General features: G+C 33.2%; 1 protein-coding gene across 1 annotated transcript; it reads right to left on the bottom strand.

Moving 5' to 3' along the window:
- Positions 1-594: 594 nt before the first annotated feature.
- Positions 595-21,975, bottom strand: LOC137399499 (frequenin-1-like). The gene is made up of 7 exons (XM_068085638.1): positions 21,847-21,975; positions 10,467-10,738; positions 8,446-8,470; positions 6,364-6,412; positions 5,308-5,476; positions 2,031-2,191; positions 595-1,136 (listed from the first exon to the last, which is right to left on the bottom strand). Exons 2-7 carry the CDS (start codon positions 10,540-10,542, stop codon positions 1,023-1,025), a joined length of 594 nt encoding a protein of 197 aa, XP_067941739.1. The 5' UTR covers positions 10,543-10,738; positions 21,847-21,975; the 3' UTR covers positions 595-1,022.
- Between the last annotated feature and the right edge of the window lie 201 nt (positions 21,976-22,176).

Raw genomic sequence — 22,176 nt, 5'->3', positions numbered from 1 at the left:
CAGTTGATTATGGATCTTATTGAAGGCTTTGGTTCTTTAAACAGTGTCTTCACTATTTTACATTGCCTTTACTAGTATAATAGCTGAGTAGGTTTGTTCACTAGCCTGTCTAATGCAACAGTTGCAAGTTGGAAAAAAGATTGCACTGTTTGCGATTTGAACTCACAACATTAGACAAAATGGGTCATAGTGAATTTCCAACTTTCCAAGATTTTGGAACAGCTATGCATATATTCATACTTTTTGTTTTGTAGGAACATCTGACGATCCCTCAAGCACACTAAATGACCAGGGTATTAGCCAGTTTTAAAAGCAGATAAACTGAATGAATAAATTCTTTCGTAGAGGTTGATGACTCTGTAGCTTAAAAACTAAAAATAACCAACAATACTTCAGAAATCTTTTTCCATACTAATCTGATGTGGCAGCTTTTAATTACATCACATTCCAAAAACATTTTGGGTTCTAAATCTTGATTGGACATAAGCAAAATACACTGTAAGAGTTGTTTCATCCACGAATAGGCAACTTCTTGCATATAGTGAATGTCAAAAATGATTCAGTTCTCGATGACAATATATATTTTGACTCCTTACTACAAAGCATGATACATACATATCATTACACAATGTACAGAACCAGCCTGCATACAAAAGACTTCCATGCTACATGTAGGCGATATTAACAAGAAACATGGAATCAATACAAAGAATCAATCAATACATAGAATCATGAAAGCCTAGTTTCAAAGAAACATAAAATAATTGCAAATTGGTGCATAAAAGGGATCACAAAATATAAAATAACATAAATAAATATTACATAAAGTAGCTATCCATGACATTAGCCAATGAAATTTTACAATAAAATATTTACAATCAGCAGATCAATAAACATTAAAACTTGATGAAAGATAGGCATAGACACACTCAGCATACTAAATATAGAATACTAGGTTTACTGCACATGTATGTGACTAGTCAATTGATGAATTTAAAGGAGAGGACAACTTCTCTTAAGTCTTATGTTCTATAGCCTGGTTTGCTTGTAGGATCCATTGTTAAGGCGTGAACTATCCAAGGGTCTTTCTTTGCCCCACCCCTAAATTCATCTATTGTTAACAAACCATCCTTGTTCTAAAAATAGTGAATTAGAGCAGAAAGTAAATACTACATGTAGCTACTACCAAATTGTTTGTAAGAACCTCAAATGCAACTTAAGTTTTATAGTAAGCAAAACTTGTGGCTTTTGGTCAAAAGCTCACTGCAAGAATTTTGGAAATGCATTTGAATTTGTTCAGCTCCTTGAAGGCTATCTACCGTTATATTAAAGGTGATCAGCGTTTATACAAAATATATTGTCATAGAATTTGCTACTCCTAATGTAGAGAGCCAATTGATGCTATCAGTAAAATGAAATTATTCCAAAAATCTTATTTATAAGATTTAACGCAGTTTTCAAAAAATTGAGAATTAGCCAATAGGTTTTCAATAAGTCCAGTTTCAAATTTCTTTACTAAATTTAGAATTTAGTAGTTTTTAATTTTATTTTGGCTGAACACTTGCAATAAAAACCTAATAACATGGGGTATCCCATAAAAACCCTAAACAGACCAATAAAAGAAGAAAATAGGTTTGACCAATCACGAAGCACGATTATGCAATTGTGGCTTAACTCGCAATTGGTCAATGGTTAAACCCACATGTTGCACCTTTTTGATCTTTAACTTACATCTCAAATTATAACTTGCTTACATACAAATAATAATTTAGTAAATTTAATAAATAACCTAAATTCTAATCGTTTGAGTATTGCCATAGACCTTTTGGTTTGCAAATTTCTTTAAAGTTGGAGAATAGTCTAAGAAAAAACAATAGAGTAAATATACTGTAATTGTAGAATATAAAAATCAGTATTTCTTATCAAGGTTTATTTGTAATTTCAAGCTAATTGCACAGCCACTTGAACTCTGTTTAGACTTACAGTTGCGTTGTGTCAAAACTCATACATTTTTATACAAATTGACTTACAAAGTCCATATTGTCGAATATCTGGTTGGCCTTGGCCTCTGCTGTAATCCCTGCTACTGCCGGGTCAGGTCCAATCATTTCATAAATAGCAGAGACTATTTGCACCATCTCTCCTCTAGATATGTGACCATCTCGATCAATATCATACAAGGAAAAGGCCCCTGAAATATATAAAAGGTTTCTACACCATACAGAGTAGTTAGCTTTCACTTTAGTCTCAAGAGAGGACGATTCTAAATGGTATTACAAATGAATTTTTAATGTAGCTAGGGAAAAGAGAAAACTCGAATAAAAGATGTTAGGTAGCAATAATCAATAACGGTGAAGTTAAGCACATTATCTAAAGACAAATGATAGTCAAATAAACTACGTACTTGTGTCAGCAGCTTTTAATATGTGTCAATGTGTCAGCAGTTTTTAAGAGCAGTGCAACGAACTCTAAACTTTCTATTTCAAAGGTCAAAATTCTAAGTGCTAAGAGCTGATATAAAACTTTTGTAAACTGTTTGCAAAGGTCTAAACTGGGCTGAACGTACTGCCGAGTAATCAAACACATTATTAAAGTGCTGCTTGCAGCAGCTTATTTCACAAACTGATTGCATATTTTACTCTTCGATGTAGCCTAACTAGAAAGACGCTGCACGACCACAAAATGAACTACAGTCATGCGTGACAATATAAGACCAACCAATAATTTCATAACTTTTATACAGTTGAACTATAGGACTCAATAAGCTTAATATAGCCAAATTAAATAACAAATGTACGACATAACACAAATAGTTACGGAAAAAAACCAATAGAAAATCAACATTTGGAGTCAATTATTGCGCCGGTTGGCCATCTTGAGATTAGTAAATTGGTATTTAATATATTAAATATAAAAAACTATTGTAAAGTAAACTATATATAAAAATCATAAAATATTGCAGTTAAAAATACAAGAATCGTTTTTTCTTAAGTCTTCTTGTATTGTAAAATCCGTGAAAGTGAGATAGGTTTAATAACAAAAGCGGAAGTTGTTTGCGTTGTTGCCTAGACGGCGCCTTATTGACTAGTCTTATTTAAATTTATTGACAACTCTAAAGAAACTAATGATACGAAATTCTATTGGCAGTTGGTGAGCGTGCCCACGTTATCATTTGCTGGTGAATTGCTCAAGTGTGTTTGGGCACACGCCAGCGACTTTTTGACATAATGTTTGACATACATAAAATAATTAGTAAAAATAGTACTAGAGATATTAAGAAATGTTACTCCATGCTTGTGGTCTTCTTAGTATTGTAAGACAACTATAAGCACAAAGAACCTTGTGGTTCTTCGTGGGCTCCTTACAATACTTAACCATTGTATTGGCCCGCCTCGCCAATAGAACAAAACTGCCATCTTTGATAATATGTACGAATTTAACAGAAAAGCCATGCTGCAAAACAGGTTTCTGTCAGAAATCATGATTCATGTTTTAGAAAAATGATGGATAGACAATAGTGAATCTGTCAAATGGCTTGTAGGCAGATACTACAAAAAAAACATTAAATTCGAAAAAAACTTGTTATTCCAGAAGGGAATCCTAGCGATGACAATTTGTATGGTGAAGAATAGGACTTTACCTTTGATCCATCTAATATTGAGTTAGTTTAATAGTAGCTTACTATTTTATAAATACATGTAAATCTTTATATTTCATATCATGTAATTTTGATTTGCAATTGTTTTTTAAAATTGAATTTTACTAGAATTCATGTTATGAAAAGTTTCATTGCTGTATAAGTTGAGGATAAATTTTTGAGCTTGAAATTTGGTGTCAAATTCTAGACTTACAAACTACAATTTGTGGTACTTAATGGGCCAGGGCCACAATGTGACATAGAGTGTTGGTACAGTCAGTAGACTCTAGCTCACATAGACCTACATCTATACACCTATACATCAATACCACTATACATCTATACACCTATACAACAATACCTCTATACATCTATACACCTATACATCAATACCACTATACATCTATACACTTATACATCAATACCACTATACATCTATGCACTTATACATCAATACCTCTATACATCTATGCACTTATACATCAATACCTCTATACATCTATACACCTATACATCAATACCTCTATACATCTATGCACTTATACATCAATACCTCTATGCATCTATGCACTTATACATCAATACCTCTATACATCTATACACCTATACAACAATACCTCTATACATCTATACACCTATACATCAATACCACTATACATCTATACACCTATACAACAATACCACTATACATCTATACACCTATACAACAATACCTCGGGCTATAGTACTAAAGTCATTGCACATCATTGCAGTTATAATGGCCTAATGTGGCAGCAAATGTTAAATTTTTCATAATAATACTTTAAAGGGAAAATATTGAATTTTAAAATTAAAATTATGTCTGCAACATTTCATTGGAAATTGTAAACATAAACATTCACTTAGAAATTTATGCAAAACGAAAAAAAAACAAGTACAACAACCAACAAGAGTAAACAGACCATAGCAGCTTTTTCTCTTCAGGTGCGAGAAAATTTGAAGATAAACACCGGTTCTTGATGCGGCAGCTAGGTAGCCAAAAAGACGAGAGACTGCTTTAAAAAAAAAAATTTGGACTTTTTGTAAGATTCATTTAAAAAAGTTTTAAAAAGGTCAGCTAAAAGTTGTAGTAAGAGCGAGGCAAAAAGCACCAAACCAGAAGACTATAATAGAATATGAAAACAAAGACAAAATTAGAGTCAAGTTTAGTTTAAGATTATAATTTATCCTCGAGTGTGTGCATATTAATATAAATTCATTTAGGTTAACTTTCAATTTCATGCTATTTCACAAAGCAGCTAAAAGGTGTAGCTTACCAAATGCATTGCTGTCAAGTCTCTTTCACACCTCCTTTAGCAACTATTAGCAGTTAGTACGTCCATCTCGAAAGTAAGAATTTCATACAGTACTATGCATAATAATGTTACAATTTATTGCAGCTCATAACCACTAGATAAGTGTTTGCTACTTTGTGAGCTTAGGTAGTGAATTAGAACGATTAAATCACTTTTTTATCATAATATCCTGTTCTTATGTGTCTTTTATATGGGATGAAAACTGATTAATGTGTATTTAGTTATTTTATATAGGAAATATTGCTTTGAGATACGAGCTCAGTCCTGGAACGCATTAAGCTCATATGTCGAGGTTTCGACTGTAACTGAAACTACTGTCTATCCATCAATACTTACAGTCCAGCTTCTCATCAACGTTGCCTCTGGCTGTGATGGAGAGAGCCATGAGAAACTCATCAAATCTGATTGTTCCATCAAGGTCTTTGTCAAACACGTTAAACACAAACCCAGCAAACTTGGTTGGATCACCTTGTGGAAATACATGTCTGTAGATTGCTTGAAAAGTCTATAGGAATAGAAAATCAGAGATATGATAACGATTAATGGCTATGATTGAAATAACACTGGCAAAAGATACTTGACATTGAACCAGGGTTGGCATAGAAGAATAAAATACAATAGAATAATTGAGCTGAATCATGATTTAAATCAACAACTTTTTGGGGATAAAATCATTATTTTTTGATTTTTTTATTAACTTGCAAAATCATTGCTTTTTGCAAATTTTTTTATCTGTGTGTACTAAATTTGTAAGCACTCCTCTGTCATGAATCAGCAACTGTCTTAGAAATTATTGACTGCCTTTATAGTATAATTCTACAGAAGGTCCTTTGAAATTAGGACTCATGAGTTTATTTAGTAAACCTGGTTTTCAGTATTTTGATAATCAAGCTATTATTAGCTCATGGAGGTTCTTGAAATACTGATGCGCATGACACAGTAAAATGTTTGATAAGTCAGTTGTTCAATAACAAAAGTTCATGACAAAGGTTTGAGCAACTAATGAAATTTTTACCTAGGCCAGCAGCTGTTTCAAGTTTAAAAACATGTCAATTCACTACTTTTGCTGAAAACTTTGGATTTCGTTTTTGAGTAGAACTGTGGATAAACAAATTGTTATACTAATTGAGCAGAAATTGTACAAATTCTTTTAGAACACTCACAATTATTATGATAAAATTAAAAACTACAAATAACTGGAATAAAATCTGTGATTTTACTGTTATTTATTTTATTTGTGTAAGTTCATAAATTTGTATAAAATAAATATTTCAAAAAACAAGTTCAATTAATTAATTTTATCTGCTCTATTTGTTCATGTTTAATAGGAATAGTCCAACTTGTACTTGCGTGCTTTCAGACCAAGAATGAGAGAAGTGTAAAATATCTTACTTCCTTTTTCAGTCGACCATTAGGGCAGTCTTTAAAGAAATGGTGGTGCCTAAAACCATAAATTGAGTATAAAGTCATAGATATGAAGGAGTTATCTTCTCCTAAGAGCTGCATACCGATTTCACCTTTGATTATCGAATGCGCATTTCAGTAATGTACTTGATATGTAAAATAAAGTAAACTAAGTACAATAAAGAAGCGAAAATTGAAGCTAAATAAATAAAATTTGAAATTGTTAAGTTACAGACATGATCATCTAACTTTTTAAACTATGTTTACCACAACCTTTTAAATGTTCCAACTAAGCTTTTTTATTTATAATCATATTCATTTCATCAACATTGTTTGTACATATTTGTTACAATACTTACTATGTACAAATAATAGTAATACTAATGGTAATAACAATTGTAGTAATAATAGTAGTAATAATAGTAGTAAAAATGGTAGTAATAATAGTAATGATAATAGTAATAATAATTGTAGTAATAATAATAATAATAGTAATAGTAGTAATAATAGTAATAATAGTAATAATAGTAATAATAGTAGTAACAATAATAATGATTGTATAATACTATCGTCGATTATTACCCATCAGCTGTAATGTGCCTAAAAGGCCATATTTATGAAAATATTTATTTATTTTAATCAAAAAGATTTACCGTATAAGACATGCTATTGAAAGAGTAAACATCTGTTTATACCTTTCCATATTGCACTAATGGACATTAGGTTCTACTAGAATTATTGCATTATATTTTTGCACGCAATATAAATAACAGTATTAAAACTATTAAAATTATGCTCAATTATATTATAATAAATTACGCTATACAATTTTTTATCATATAAAGTGATTTTATACATAACATATTGTAATATATTATGTTGTAATGAAGTCTTATATGGTATAAATTGGCCATTAACTGTGTTCTACATGTATTTATATATATACATGTACATGTTTACAGTGTATGTATATTACTATCATACTGCATATTGCATATAATTATTATTTAATTGATAAAAAAAGTTAATGAATCATATTTTTGTTTTAAATTTTCAAAACATTTTCTGATCTGGCTAACACACAGCTCTTAACATGCGCTCACAGCTTACATGCTACAACAAGTACTTTCAAGTGGCTTCACTGCACAGAATAATGCAGATGCACCAGAAATGCTGATTTCACTATGTTAACGAGTGAGACCATCCTTATCAGAGGCAGCCGCTGCCGATAAGCTTTTTGATCACTATTGACAGACGCAAATGTTAATCTATTTACAATGACCTTGGAGAGTGAGACCTTTCACTGATATGCATGCAGGAGAGAAACATGAATACTATTTATATCCGGAACATCAATATTTACTTCTTTATCATGAAGCCAGGCAAAAAGCAAAAACAACATCAAATTTGTGTTTTCTTTGCAACCTGAAAGATTTTTAAGAATATATTTTCATGCTCATGTTCAAATAAAAAATGAAATAGTGTTGATTAAGACTTTGAGTTTTCGTGTGGTATATTTGCGTTTTATTTTTTCATTTTTTGCCAAATAAATAATTAAATGCTTTTGCATTAGCTAAAATGAATGTCTGCAACTTATTGATAGTAATTTGAAAAAATTGAAAAACCAAAAAATTGCTGCAAAACAAATAAATACAATAACAGAAAAAATGGAAATAAAAGTATCACTATAGCAGCACTCGCTGAAATTGGTAGCTTAATACATATTGATAAAAGTCGAACACTCCGATTTCTACAAGTAATAATTTATCTGTATAAATTGTAAAATTGCAACACTAGAAGATGGTAGTAAAATATTCTTTGCTAACTAGTAATATAATACAATAATGTATAATATATAAACTGCAATAATAGAAATGAAAGAACCACTATATCAAAACCCACTAACTGAAATAAATAGTGAGATATAATTATAAAATTAAACAGTATAATTTTTACAATGAATAATTTATTCGTAAAAATATGATAAGTTGTTAGTAACATTTTCCTTCCTATAAAGCAATATAATATAATATAATATAATATAATATAATATAATATAATATATCTCACCACTTGCGAACTTCTTCATCCGTGACTGCAAGTAGAAACAATAAGCAGGTCAGAGCAACATAATTTTAGCAAAACATTTCATGAATGAATTAGATTCTTTGCGTGTCAATAAAATAGCAGAACATTGGCTAGCAATTTAGCTAAACATATTATGTACACTGTATCTGGTATAAGTTAGGGCAAAGTCTTTAGCTGATGCCAGTGCGCATTTATAAAGCTTCCGAAATGATGCAATTGAAAAATAGATTACCAGGCATTTCTGACAGCATTATTATTAAATCAGTCAGCAGATCAGCTAGCCTTTTTAGAGAAAGACAACCGAACCATTATGTTCTGCACCAAAGCTCAATAACATATGTAGCAGATATATACTGTAGTGAACTCTCTTGAAGAGTTCTCAAAATATATACAAATATTTCACCAAATTATTAGGTTATACTGTTTTAGGTTCAGACTTACGAACTTCCCTATAATAACAGTTCTCTTTCCTAGCCTTAGTGCACTCAGTTTCATAATAAGCAAGTACCACTCGCAAGTACATTTTAAGACAGCCCAGATATTAGGAAGTTTTAGTGAAAGAGTGAATTCATTTTAAACTTGCTGACAAAAACCCGATCAGCAATGCTTGTCAAATCATATATAACAATGGCTAATGGTTGGTTTATTTTATCCATTCTAAACATTTTAATAATATGCTGTGTTATGAAATATAATATTCTATCTTATGAAATAATTTAATATATACTGTATCGTAGTATTGTAATGCACTACGTTGTAATGTTATCCTATATTGTATAACAATTCTACAGTATTAACTGAGCTCTATATATAAATAAATATATATTTGCAATCTTCTACTTGGAGAGGAGGTTGAAAAATGCTGGCATGTGCATGTAAGAGCAAATGTAAATCCAGTAGTCATTGGACTATTGGTGCAATTATAATTACATATCAAAAGTGGGTTGGCCAGATACCGGCAACAGTCAACACAAGTGAGTTGCAGGACAAGTGCACCATTGCAAACTTGTAAGATCTTGAGGCGAGTGCTCAAACTTCCACATCAATCATCGGAGACCCGAAGTTGAGTAGACGTTACTATAGTCATTCGGATTAATCGCGCATATTATATACATAATTATTAATAATCATTTCCTGCCCATTCAAGATCTTGGAAAGATACGAGAGATTAAATGAACATGTGTGTCTACACTGCCACAGCTACAATCTTTAAAAAATTGATAAGCTTGAAGAAAGGCTACAAAACCTCTTTCAACATAAAATTAGGTGATGATTCTTTTGGTGCTATTTCTAAAGTATGATTGAGTCAAAACAAATTTCTCTGATATAAAATCCTAATGAGCCATCTGTTCAACCTCTGGAGCAGATGGATTTAAAAAAATAATTTAAGCTACCAGTGCCAACAGTTGTACAAAAAAAGCTCAATCTTGCTAAAATGCGCTAAAAAAGACCTCAATTTCTGCAAGGTTATAATTTATGTACTTAGGCTTGTAGTTTGTAGCAAACTACATAAATTTGATAGTTGTCATTTTATGGGAAACATTAAAACCTGGAAAATACTAAAAAACTAAAAACCTAAGACTAAGTTTTATTACAAAAAAATGATTGCTGTTGTTCAAACCAACAAGTCAGCCTTCTTAAGTAATGCACTTAACCTACTCATGGCTTGACTTACTTGAAGGCAATTTAGATATTTACATTATGTATGAGACACCAATATACTTACAGTATAGATAACACGCAAACATATAAGATACAATTGTACATAATAGTAAGCAAAAGTAGACTGTATCTCATATATATCTCCAACGAATACACTGTATCTCAAGTCATCTCATACACACAGTATGTATGAGATACAATAGGATGCGTAGTATGTAGAAACAAGCATGCTTACAGTAGGTGTGAGATACAACTGTACATATAGTATATAAAAACAAGCATACTTACGGTAGGTATGAGATACAACTGTACATATAGTATGTAGAAACAAGCATACTTACAGTAGGTGTGAGAAGCGAGCTCGTGTATCTCCTTATCTTTCATGTGTTTGAGAGAGTTTGAGTTATGGTTTCCCATACTGATTTCTGATATCTTCTATTTTAGATGAGAATATTAAGATTTATTGTCTCTTTGCATATATGGTAAACATACATTCCTTCAGTAGTTACCCTTTTTTCTTTTCAACAGCCGTTTCTGGTTTGAGAAATTTCATGTATTTCTTCTCTTCACTTGAGATATGGCGCTGCAGCACTCTGCTACCGACGGCGTATTTCTGTAATATGAAACTCTAAAATAAGGAACAAGTAACCATATTATTTGGCTACGCTTCTGAATAGAACTAGATAATAGAATTGTTCAGCGTATTATATGGCGGAGTCGAACTGCATAGAGAATTGTTTACCACTTATTCCCTTGCGTCGGCTCCCAGAGGGCATTATAGAACTGCCATAACGTGATTGTATTACTGGTTCACAGTAAGACGACCAGCAGGTTTAATACTATTATCATATACTTGGTTATCTTAGTACCCACTGGTATTGCTATGCAAAGGCTCTGATCTTTCTTTTTCAATTATTTATCAAGATCTATTCACCTTCGCTCAGAGCCGCAGAGGAGTTTTCAGGTCAATTCAACAATCGGTCAGAGCTACTCGGCCATTGCGATTGATCTGCATTTTTATGCAGATCAATGCTAAGAGCACATTATCTGCATAAAAATGTGTTAGCTAGAAGTTCAAAGTCAGTAGCCATTAGATAGATGTAAATGTTACTATCACCGGCCAACATCATCATCCTCTACTGTATATATATATAATTCTCAAACTTTATGTATTCGTGGTTGTATATGTCCAATTTTCAGATCTTGGAATGAAGAATTTGTAAAGCATAAGATTTGATCTTGGAATATCCTGTTTGCTAGTCCAACACCTAACCAACTTAGCCACACAAGCTTCATAGATTCTCTAGGCGATATATGTCGTTATATGGGAGCAAATACGGTGCGTTTTTGGTCCCAAAGCAAAGTGATTCCTTAACGTCACGGAGAGGGGTAGCTCTTATTAGTAAGTTTACTCAAATTATCCATTGGCAATGGGCCAGGCTAATAGCAAGTGGAAGGCAACTATTATTACCTTTCCTTGTTTATAAGCTGATTTTTAATACCCAGACAACCCCGATAGCACAGCTAGTTTTAAATAAATTGGACCATGAGACAACAAAAAACAAAAAATAGTCAAGTTCAAAGTCAGCAGTGGTTCAAAGTCAGCGGAGGGTAAACAAATATTCATGGTGCTAGTAAAAAGGTGAATATGAACTATTGCATATGAAATAAAATTTGAATTATACTAAAAACAAACTCATTTTTATTAGCCCTCTACTGCGACAGATATAACAGTGCTGTACTTGCTCGATCGTGAATTTAAGGTGTACGCACGCTTTTGAGAGCTCTATGCACAAAGGCATCTAGTTAAGAACACCTGAGGTATTTGGATTTCCCTTTGTACTCTGCAAAATTTAAGGAGAGATAAAGCAGTTTTAGTTTTGGTAGGACTATGTGAAGTTACAGGATAGCTGCGTCAATAAATTGGTAATCGGCAAAGTCCACAAGTTGCATTGTGTCAGCAAAAGTCCTGGCCTCAAATCTTTGCTAATAATCACAGCTAACACATTCAGGGTATGGTAGCAATATTTTATTTAATTCATTTGAAGGGCATCTATAGAGTAATCACTATATTAGTTATATATCTTGGACAACAGCAAGTGATGATGACTCCAAGTTTATAGATATGCATTGGACCAAACAAAAACCTTTTGTACATTAATTCTGCTACATACATTCTTTGAATATATTGCCCCTCTAAGGTACCCACAGATAATCTGAACACAATTATAGCAACATCTTATGCTAGTGCTTATCTGGCAAAGACTGTATAACTACAACAATTGTACCCTCTAACTTGCACCCATTTTTACTGTTTTTTGTTTATGGTTTAATTTGGTTTAAACAGCATTGACCTGTGTGAATAAAGTTAATATCCATCTATCTATCTAACTATGTGTCTATTTATCTATATGTCTATTTATCTATCTACATATCTATCTATTTATCTAGTGCAGGGGTTCCCAACCAAGGAGGAACCCCTCTCTAGGAGGGAATTTTGAATATACAAGGGGGAACATAGAGGTGTCTGATTTTTTAAATTTTTAACTTATGTCATGCGATGCCATGTGAGTTTGGGTTTCATCATTTGACATTTTGGTTTTATCTATAACACTAGTTGCTAATTATAATGAGTTACTAGTCAGAACCCAGATATATGTGAACACGTCCATCCAGATTTTGATTGGATAGTAAGTTAACCTAGTCATAAACCGATTCACCGCCATGCCGAAGGTCATGTCTTGTTGTGTGTTGTATGCAAGCTGTACAAAAAATTATATTATGTTGTTAAATGTTTAGATATGTACAATAAAATGGGATTATAATTTGTATCGGGTGTTTTTAGCCATTTGAGTTAAAAGTGTAGGGGGAATCAAATTTATGAATAGGCATGAAGGGGAACTGAGTGAAAAAGGTCGGGAACACCTGGTTTAGTTGTACCTACATATCACCTCTTTTGGTTAGCCTAATAAAATGGCCGCCTCATTCCAATATTGACAAATCAAACTTTTAACTGCTCATTTTAGCTATCCAAGAACAGAGTGTATAGCCTCAGATCCTTTAGTTTAGCTCTTCAATATGGACAGATGTTGGGCTAACCCCTTAAAGTTAGAACTCAACTCAAAAATATAAACGCTGTTTATGGTATCGTCATTGCTCTTAATCGTCATAAAATTCATTCAATAGATTATTTTCTATTTTAAATATTAAATTTTCTTGTTTAGACTAAATGAGTGCAACAAAATATGATTAGTCGTGTCTAGAATGCTTGACCTGCCAACGACAGGCCAGGTCGACAAGCAACAGGCCGATTCCAGAAACAAAAATTTGTGGGAGCAATTCAAGACATCCAATATTAAATTTCTCTCTGGAAATAGGTACACCTACAGTGATTCAGGTTTTTTTACTAGGCTCAGACACATCCAGCCTAGATCACAGAACCCGTGTCTGTACAACAATGCTCTTATAACGAGCACTGTCTCTGGCAGCAAGCTAAGCAGACGCCATAATCTATCTATGATGGATATCTCACACACAACACAAATGATGAATTTAGCAATGATGGCACTGACAGCAGTTGTAAAATTTAGCTGTCTGTATGAAATGCTTTTGAAGATTTGGTAGTTAATTTAGCCAGTAGTTAAAGGGTCACAAAAGACAAGCAATCCAAGAGACAAACAAACAGTTAATAGAAGTCAAACAAGGCTGTTTAAACATTCTTCAACTTTTTATTTTATTGCTAAATAAATAATAGCCAGATCAGGCATTATTAAATATAGTTATGTTGTAAACAGCACCAGAAGGTCAGCACCGGGTACTTACTTAATGAAATAGCAAATACAAATTAAAGCTTTCTCGAGAAGCAAAATGAGAGACATTGCAAACCGCTAGCACAAGTGTCAGCCCTGCAACTAACGCTCTGCACAGCCACGCTAGAGTCACAAGACAAAAATATTTCTATTTTGTTCTTGACATTCATAAAAATCCAAAACCAGTAATGAAACCTGTATTATAAATTGTGTATTATTTTAGTATTCATTTTTAATGATTCCATTTTTACATTTTTGATTGCGATAGGCATTTTAAACATAAAAGCGTTTATATATAACAAGTTTGCCAGCAAAATTTTAAAATAACATTGGACATCTGTATGTGTTCAATACTATTTTAAAAGATATACTCCGACAATCAGCCAACCGATAAGCTCAATCGACGGGTGTACTGTGTAGTTATTATTAAGTCCTACTATAGAGAAATATGTAGCATCCACTTCTAGCGCTCACTAGTAACTCTATAACAAAAGGTTTTGTTGACAGGAAACACCAGCACATTGCATCAGAAAACAGCCTTAAAATCTGTAACCTAGTACCTGCACCCTTTTGACTAAGGTCAAGTTGGTGACAAGCTAATTTTGTCATGAAGATTCAATCAGGTGCAGCCATCATTTGCCAACAAGAATTCACAACACTCGCACGCAGCGCCAATCAATTTATGCGCATATTGATTACCTTACAATTATATTGTGTCAACATTGGCTCTGAGCTAATCTCATCAACTAACAGTGTTTTGTGAAAACATTAGCCACGGGCCAGTACGTTACTCGCTTTCTAATGATTCTGTTGACTTTTAGGATAAAAGTACCAGCCAGTATGACACCTACCATCAGGTGACTGTCACACTCATAACAATCACCTGCCATTGCGGAACCTCCTATCTTATATCTGCCACTAAGTTACTTGCTTTTTAATGATTCTGTTGACTTTGTGGATAAAAGTACCAGCATGACACCTACCATCAGGTGACTGTCACTCTCATAACAATCACCTGCCATTATGGCACTTCTTATCTGATTCCTGTCACAATGTACAAATAACCTAAAACTATGAAATCCTCTTCTGGTTTCTATCAATGTCATAACATGCGGTTGCAACTATCACATTTTTCTGATTTCCATCACCTGCTACTGTATGTCATTACATTAACTATAGCCACATGTTCACAGTGTTTATTTGTTATAGCATCTCTGCTAGGGTAAAAATTCAAAATGGTAGGATAATGATTGGCTATTAGGTAGTTAATGTATTGTTTTGTCTTGAAAAAACCCACCTGTGTCACCCTCTGAACATAATTTTAGAAAGCAGACACTTGTCTCTATGTGACAGACTTTAACATGCAAAGCTTTATTCATCTATAGCAGTACTTTACTGGTCCTTATCAGCAGACGATATACAGAACAATCTGATTGTTAACCCTAAACTTGTGCTATGAGATTGATTGAGCTCCATTATGTTCCCAAAGACAAATGACGACCTATTAATTGCTGTATGAACACGGGTACGATTCGCAGCTGATCAAGATTCAAAAGGTATCAAGATTGCAATCACACCGGTCAAATGTTGGCTGACAGCAAACTATCTTATATATAAGCGGCATCATATACATAAATGCTGAGTTTACTCGCTGCCTAACAAAATGGGCTGAGACAGAGGCAGCTAGAGCTCTCCAGCTTAACGCAGAGAAATTTACTGTAGTTAATCTTTGCACCATTTTGCTACCCATATAGAGACTTATTGGCATAAACCTCTCAAGTTTGAAAAATCAAACGAAAATCAAATTTACTGTGTTCCAGTTCGTTTGCTGACAAGTAAATTAGTAGTTATGTTCACATTGGGCAAAGATTTGTTTGCCGAATTGTTGGCTGTTTAATGTCTATCTTTAGTTATTGAGCAAAGTATCTTTTCTCCACTAATAGCGGTGTGTCTTCATGTACCACTTTATAAATGTTTGGTTTGGTGAGTAGAAACTTCTAGAATCTTGGATGTGTCAAAACTACTAGATGTATGTACTAACATCTTGGCAGTCTCAGTAAGTACACTAATACCCTGTGAAATATCACAAGGTGTACTAAATATGGGTACAAATATTCAATGTGCGTAGTGACAGTCGAGCGGTGCAGTTTAAAAAAAGTTAGTTTACCATATTGAAAGTGGTGAATTGGAATCCTAAATCATGCAATCTTTTTTCCAAACCGTGATTTCGGACACATGGACACGCTTTTATTATAGGAAAGATTATTATGTATATTTTTATGATCAACTCATGCGCTTGGAAGTCCCATGCACCATGAGAGATCGCAATGAGTAATCAGTGTATGCATATTTAATTTGCGAAGTGCCAAGGTGACCGAGTTGTGTAGTGGTTAGAGTGCCAGACTGTAAATTGGAGTACCCGAGTTGAACTCCTGCGCCAGGTAACTTTTTAAAATTGTATCATGGTATCGGACAAATGAACGGGCACGGCTTTCATTATAGTAAAGGTCATCTGCATCAACTTATGAGTACGAAACCTTCCTTGAATTTTTCTTGCTCTTCACCAAGCTTGTTTGTTTCATTCAACTCTTTCCCTTCCTGTCGCTAATGGCAACAATGCCAATGACATGCTATAGCTATTACTCTATTAATTAGGGCACACGCTAGCCTCAACTACCTGCCATTAAGTTATGTCATTCCGTGAAACCATTTGACACTGCCAGACAGGTAATAGTTGCTATTATCGAGGCTTGTGGCATTGACGGCACTAACGGCAAGCACTGGTTTGTTTTGATGTCTAACTGAGCAGCTGTTTGAGTGAAGGCCCTTTCCCATTATGGCGCTCCTTACTTTGGCAATCATAATTTACAGAGTGAAACGTTAAAACAATTTTTAAGTTTTCAACAATTCTGTGTTACATTTGTGTTCTCGTCAGATTTGTAAATGATGGAATTTAAAATGTCGTTGGTGAAAGCATGTTAAATCCATATTCAGTAGACTCAAGTATTTATTATTAGATATTGGTCGGGATGAAATAAAAAGCTTTCATTAGCCTCCTTAACGGCTGCTCCAATACCTAAATGGCCAATTTTAGCCCATCATAGTAGTTCTTCCTACCAACTGGTATGCCCATACAGTACTGATTACGCTAAGCTTATCCACAAGACATTTTGGGGCTGTTACGGGTCACCCCACAGGTAGATTCTTGATTGAGTCACTAAATACAACAATATTATATCACTATTAACAAGCAAGTGATTCGACCCTTTTGAAGGATATCGAACTATTCTTACTGCAAATCTAATGTGGGCGAGTCGGTACACCTTAGCCCACATTTTATCACTATAATGTAGCTTCACCAAGTTTGCTACTTCGGTCTATGAAATAGCTAGCAAAAAGCTATTGAAAAGCTAGCATGTGACTATCTAGCGAACCATCCTCCAAACTAAAGCGTTGACCAACCATTTCCTCTCACATGGAGTCATTTAAGTACAACCCAGATGGCAGTTGATTCCAAGAGAGCTCCAAAAACATGCCTTCTCACATAGCTTCCTTAAAGGTTGATTTGCAACAAAATTCACATTACAGTTATTTGATATGAGAAGATTCACCATGTCTTACTCTGTTGTGTTGTAGGTGCAAAATATGTGGAAAGGTGATTACAAACTCTTAAAAGCTAAAAAAGGAACAGAAAATCAGCAGCCACACGAGACCGTCGTAGTTTGGATTCTCTTTCCAAAACGGCTCAAATGTGATGTAGTTGTGAGAGATGGTTTCTGTTTACACTTTCATGCAACCTTATTCGTCAAAATATTTTCACAAATATACTTCACGCATTCAATAAAACCATGTCTATTGTTCTTACGCGTCGGTTGTATCGTCATTGTAATGCTGTCACTTTTAGCAGTGATATCTTATAACTTACCATAAAAAGTTGTTTAATTTTTTAGCCTTAGCTTGAAGGAGTACCTATCATTGTCTGACAATCATGACGAGCCTGTTGGTCATTTGTGATAATCGAAAAGTGCTGCAGAAATTACTCGCGAAGTATTGGGTCACATGAGCAGATTACGACTTGACCATTGAATAATGCCGAAACAAAACTGTAAAGTAGCATCTATATTTGATACGCGGTCTTCGATAAAACCCGAAGTGTTTGTCATCAACTAGTGCTACGATAAGTTTTATATCGAGCTTTTTATTGGCCTTTCAATTCACGTGAGAACATCACGTGACAAGACAATAACCAAATTTTATGGCTACGTCATCGAAATAAAGAGATTCCAATCTACCGCGGCTTTTCGTTTTTGAGCTTTTAAGAGCTTGTAATCACATTTCCACATATTTAGCACCTACAACACAACCGAGTAAGACATGGTGATTCTTTGGTACCAAATTACTGTAATGCGAATTTTATTGCAAGCCAACCTTTAATGACTGCATCACTCTGGTAAACCCTAGCAGGATATTATGTCTGGAACTGACTAGAAACTAAAAGTAATTATAATAGAATAGACATACAATATAATATAGCCTAGTCTGAACTTATCTAGTACCTTTTTGCACTATAATTAAGCTAACAGCTGGGCTCTAAAGTTGGCTCAAATGTCACGCAGTGAAAAGCAGACAAGCTAAATGAATTGGTTCTGACATTTGCTTCTCGTGACAACATCTGTGTATGTTGGAGTCAATCCTATTATAACAGTATGGTGTAATTTCTTTCCCAACTCAATGGTAGATCCTTGTAGCAATTCCATACAACATTAAAACAAATACAGCTTGTACAACATGATACATATAAAAATTCAACCATAGAAATCTTTATCATATATAAAAATTTCATCAAAAAATTATTGACTACCAAAAAGAGTTTTTAGTAACTTCCCCTCTGAGACAAGGGAACAGAAGTCTAGGTTTAGAAATTTGTAAAATTTGCACACAGAAAAATATGTGATTTACGCTACTTTATCTTACACTTGGCCCGGTTAAAACAGATTTGATATACAGTTTTAAATATTTTAGATTTAAAAGAAAATTTTCAATAGCATTTCTTTTCTTTTTTTAAATGCTACAGTTTTTTAAAACTTTCGGAAATTCTATGTTGCAAATTAATTCTTGTATTGAGAAAAATATTTGCTCAAATTGTATACCATTGGGTAAAAACTTGTATGTTGAGGTGAGCAGGTGACAAGTTTGGACTATATTTGCATTCCCTTTATTGTTAGCAATGACTATGTCAGAGTTGTGCCTTTGCTATTTCACCAACAACCTTCTTGTTTAGACAAGTTGAAACAAGTTTAGACAATCCTCAGTCAATTTGAATATTTAAACATATAATTTAACTCGTAGCATTTCCCTTTGTAAGATTTGACTATCAAAACAAAGTTATGTGAAACTTGTAGATCTGAGAAAAAAACTGTTGTTTGCTAGGAGCCTTGAAAAAATGATTTATAACTGAGTAAGGGAGAAAATAACTTTAATTGGGACAGCCAATAATTCGGTGCCTTAATAATGTTTTGGAAATATGCAATTTCTCTTGAAAAGGTAAAATTTAGTAAATTGTGTAGTTTTTGTTCAGTTATGATTAATTTTCATGTCAATCTAAATTTTATCCTAACGGTAGAGTGAAGATCTTATTTATGAAAAACAAGTCACTGGGCCTACTGAGTTTCAGATTCAACACCTTTGATTAGCCATGCTATTGTGTATTGGAAACTGCATCCCTACTTTCATGGCGAATAATTGATAAAATATTTACATATGTATTTTTTTTCTTTAACATTACTAACTTCAGAGTGTATGTTATCAATGATGGAAACAAAATAAAACAAAAAATAAAAGCAAGTTTCTGTTTTAATTTTACACTCTAAAATTTTCCAATTCAAGTCTTACATGAGGGCATCACATGTTATTAGTTTTTCATAAAATGGTCAAGCCAAAAATAGAACTAAAAACTGTCCAACTCTAAACTTAGTCAGGAAATGTTGAAATATGTGATTATTATTATTATTACTATTGTTGCAAAAGTTTTTTTTTCACAGTCGTGTGGTGGTAGGTGACTGGTTGTAGTTCATGTTGAGTCCGGGTCTTAACAAAAGGCCAAAGGATCCAACATCTTCCTCAACTCCACTAAGAGAGGACCTTCCTCAAAATGTGAGGAAATTATTATTATTATTGTTGCAAACCCAGTTAAATATTATAAGTCGAGTTTTTGAATAAATTTGCTTGTAGTAACAATTTGTCATATACATTGAGACTAACAAATTCTATTACCTTACCTTATATACAAACACTGTTCACATTTCATAAAATGGCTGATAGCCTTTTAGAACCTAAATAAATATAAATACTTTCTCAAAATTCTTTTGACAAACTTACAAAGAGTTTACTTAGCCCTAGCGTTTACCCGAACTCTTATCTTTTACAGAGGCTTAAAAAAGTTAATGTTACAGAATTTTTGTCTAGCAACATTTAATACATTTTTTAATATTGTATGCATGAATTTAGGCTAAAATGCAGCCCTGACGTTAAAGATAAACTTATTCAAAATTCTAGCATAGTTTATAAGAAAGCATTGGTATTTTTTATTATTTGTGATTGCTTTTTATGTTTGAGATGATCCGACTGCCAGGATGTTTTAAGATTAAATTCATAAAACTTGATCACAGTTAAAATACTCAGATCAAGCAAAAGTGTGACTATGACATCCATAGTTTCAAAGAGGCCGACAGTATAGAGACATGTACCGCTTCAATTTAAATGCAATAGCCGATATCAACTATAGTAACGATAGCAACTAGTGATGGTATTTTAGCATGCATTTTTCTTCTGGAGGTTTTGACAGCAATAAAGTTTTCTCTATTTTAATCTTGAAACATCCTGGCAGCCAAATCCCCTCAAACAGCAAAACAATTGCAAATTGTCAAAAAATGCCGATGCTTTCTAATAAAATCTTTTAAAATTTTGTGTGAGTTCATTTTTATTGAATGCATTGATTAACTAGCAATTCTTATAAATTATGGATATTATGTAATTTTCATCATTGTTTTAAGTTTCAACTTCTTTTAAATACTGATAAGCCACACTTTAAAGGTAACAGTGAAAATTATTTAATTGCCTTATCCACACATATAATAGAAGATTTACATGGTTGATAGTATTGAAATGATTATGCTCACTCACTTAATTATGTACAGATGTTACCATTGCTAAACATCCATACAAACTAGAAAAACTCTTTGATCTCTTTTGAGTGTGTGTTATCTCAGAACAGTAAACAGAATATGTGCTTGTTACGGGAGAAGACCTCCTGCGATTATTAAAAACAATTCTCGGATTCAGTGAATGGTCAGGATAACTACTAATATGTTCAAAATGATTCCCACAAACACCAAAAATAAAATTGTTCAACAGTGATAGTGAAAGCAATGTTTTTTAAAATTTTTTTGACTTTTTGACTATCAATTGCAGTGGTTTGTATGAAGTTGGACTATGATGAGCCGATTTTACCCGTATTATCTATTATGACTTTATGGAGGGAACCCAAGGCTGATGTTTGCAACAACATGCACAGGCATAAGTGACTACACAGGCTGAAAACTTGCTGATTTTTTTATGCACAATCGGTACTTTTAATGGTTGCTAATTGACCAATGATATTGTACATTCAAACTTATTTCTAAATATACATTGTTATAAACTACAGTAGCAAAACCGTACCTAAAACTAATATTCAAAGAACTTTTGTGAAACCCAGCAATACTTTTGCTACTTAGAATACAAATGCATGCATATTTGAACATTTTAATATAATATATTATTATTAAGATCATATTATGATCTTAAAGGTTGGCCAATCGCAACAGAAAAGTTTTAAATGATACACAAACCTAGTACCATCCTGAGCACTTACCTTACAAATCTGAAGCACCCTGGTTATCTGATGACATGCCTCTGACTAGGCGTCTACCTGAGGATGAGAAAAGTTTATCAAAACAATAACATGTCAGGCAGACAATACTACATCAATATCCATTCTTCTTGAACACACAAATTTATTGATTAACTAGCCAGCGTCACATCACCACACACCCAATGCGCATGGAGCAGCGAGTAGCATTAGTTACCTGCGGACATTTCAATAATGGATCATTAATACATCTCCTCTCTTTCTGGCAAGGTTATTAAACTTGGTCCTTAGGCTATGAAATACTGGTATTAGCTAAATATAACGTTGATATTA

This window comes from Watersipora subatra, chromosome 7 (genome assembly GCF_963576615.1).
Source record: "Watersipora subatra chromosome 7, tzWatSuba1.1, whole genome shotgun sequence".
In the NCBI taxonomy this organism is placed as follows: Eukaryota; Metazoa; Bryozoa; class Gymnolaemata; order Cheilostomatida; family Watersiporidae; genus Watersipora; species Watersipora subatra.
Note: the sequence above shows the minus strand (reverse complement) of the source record. Positions and strands in the feature narration are given on the sequence as shown.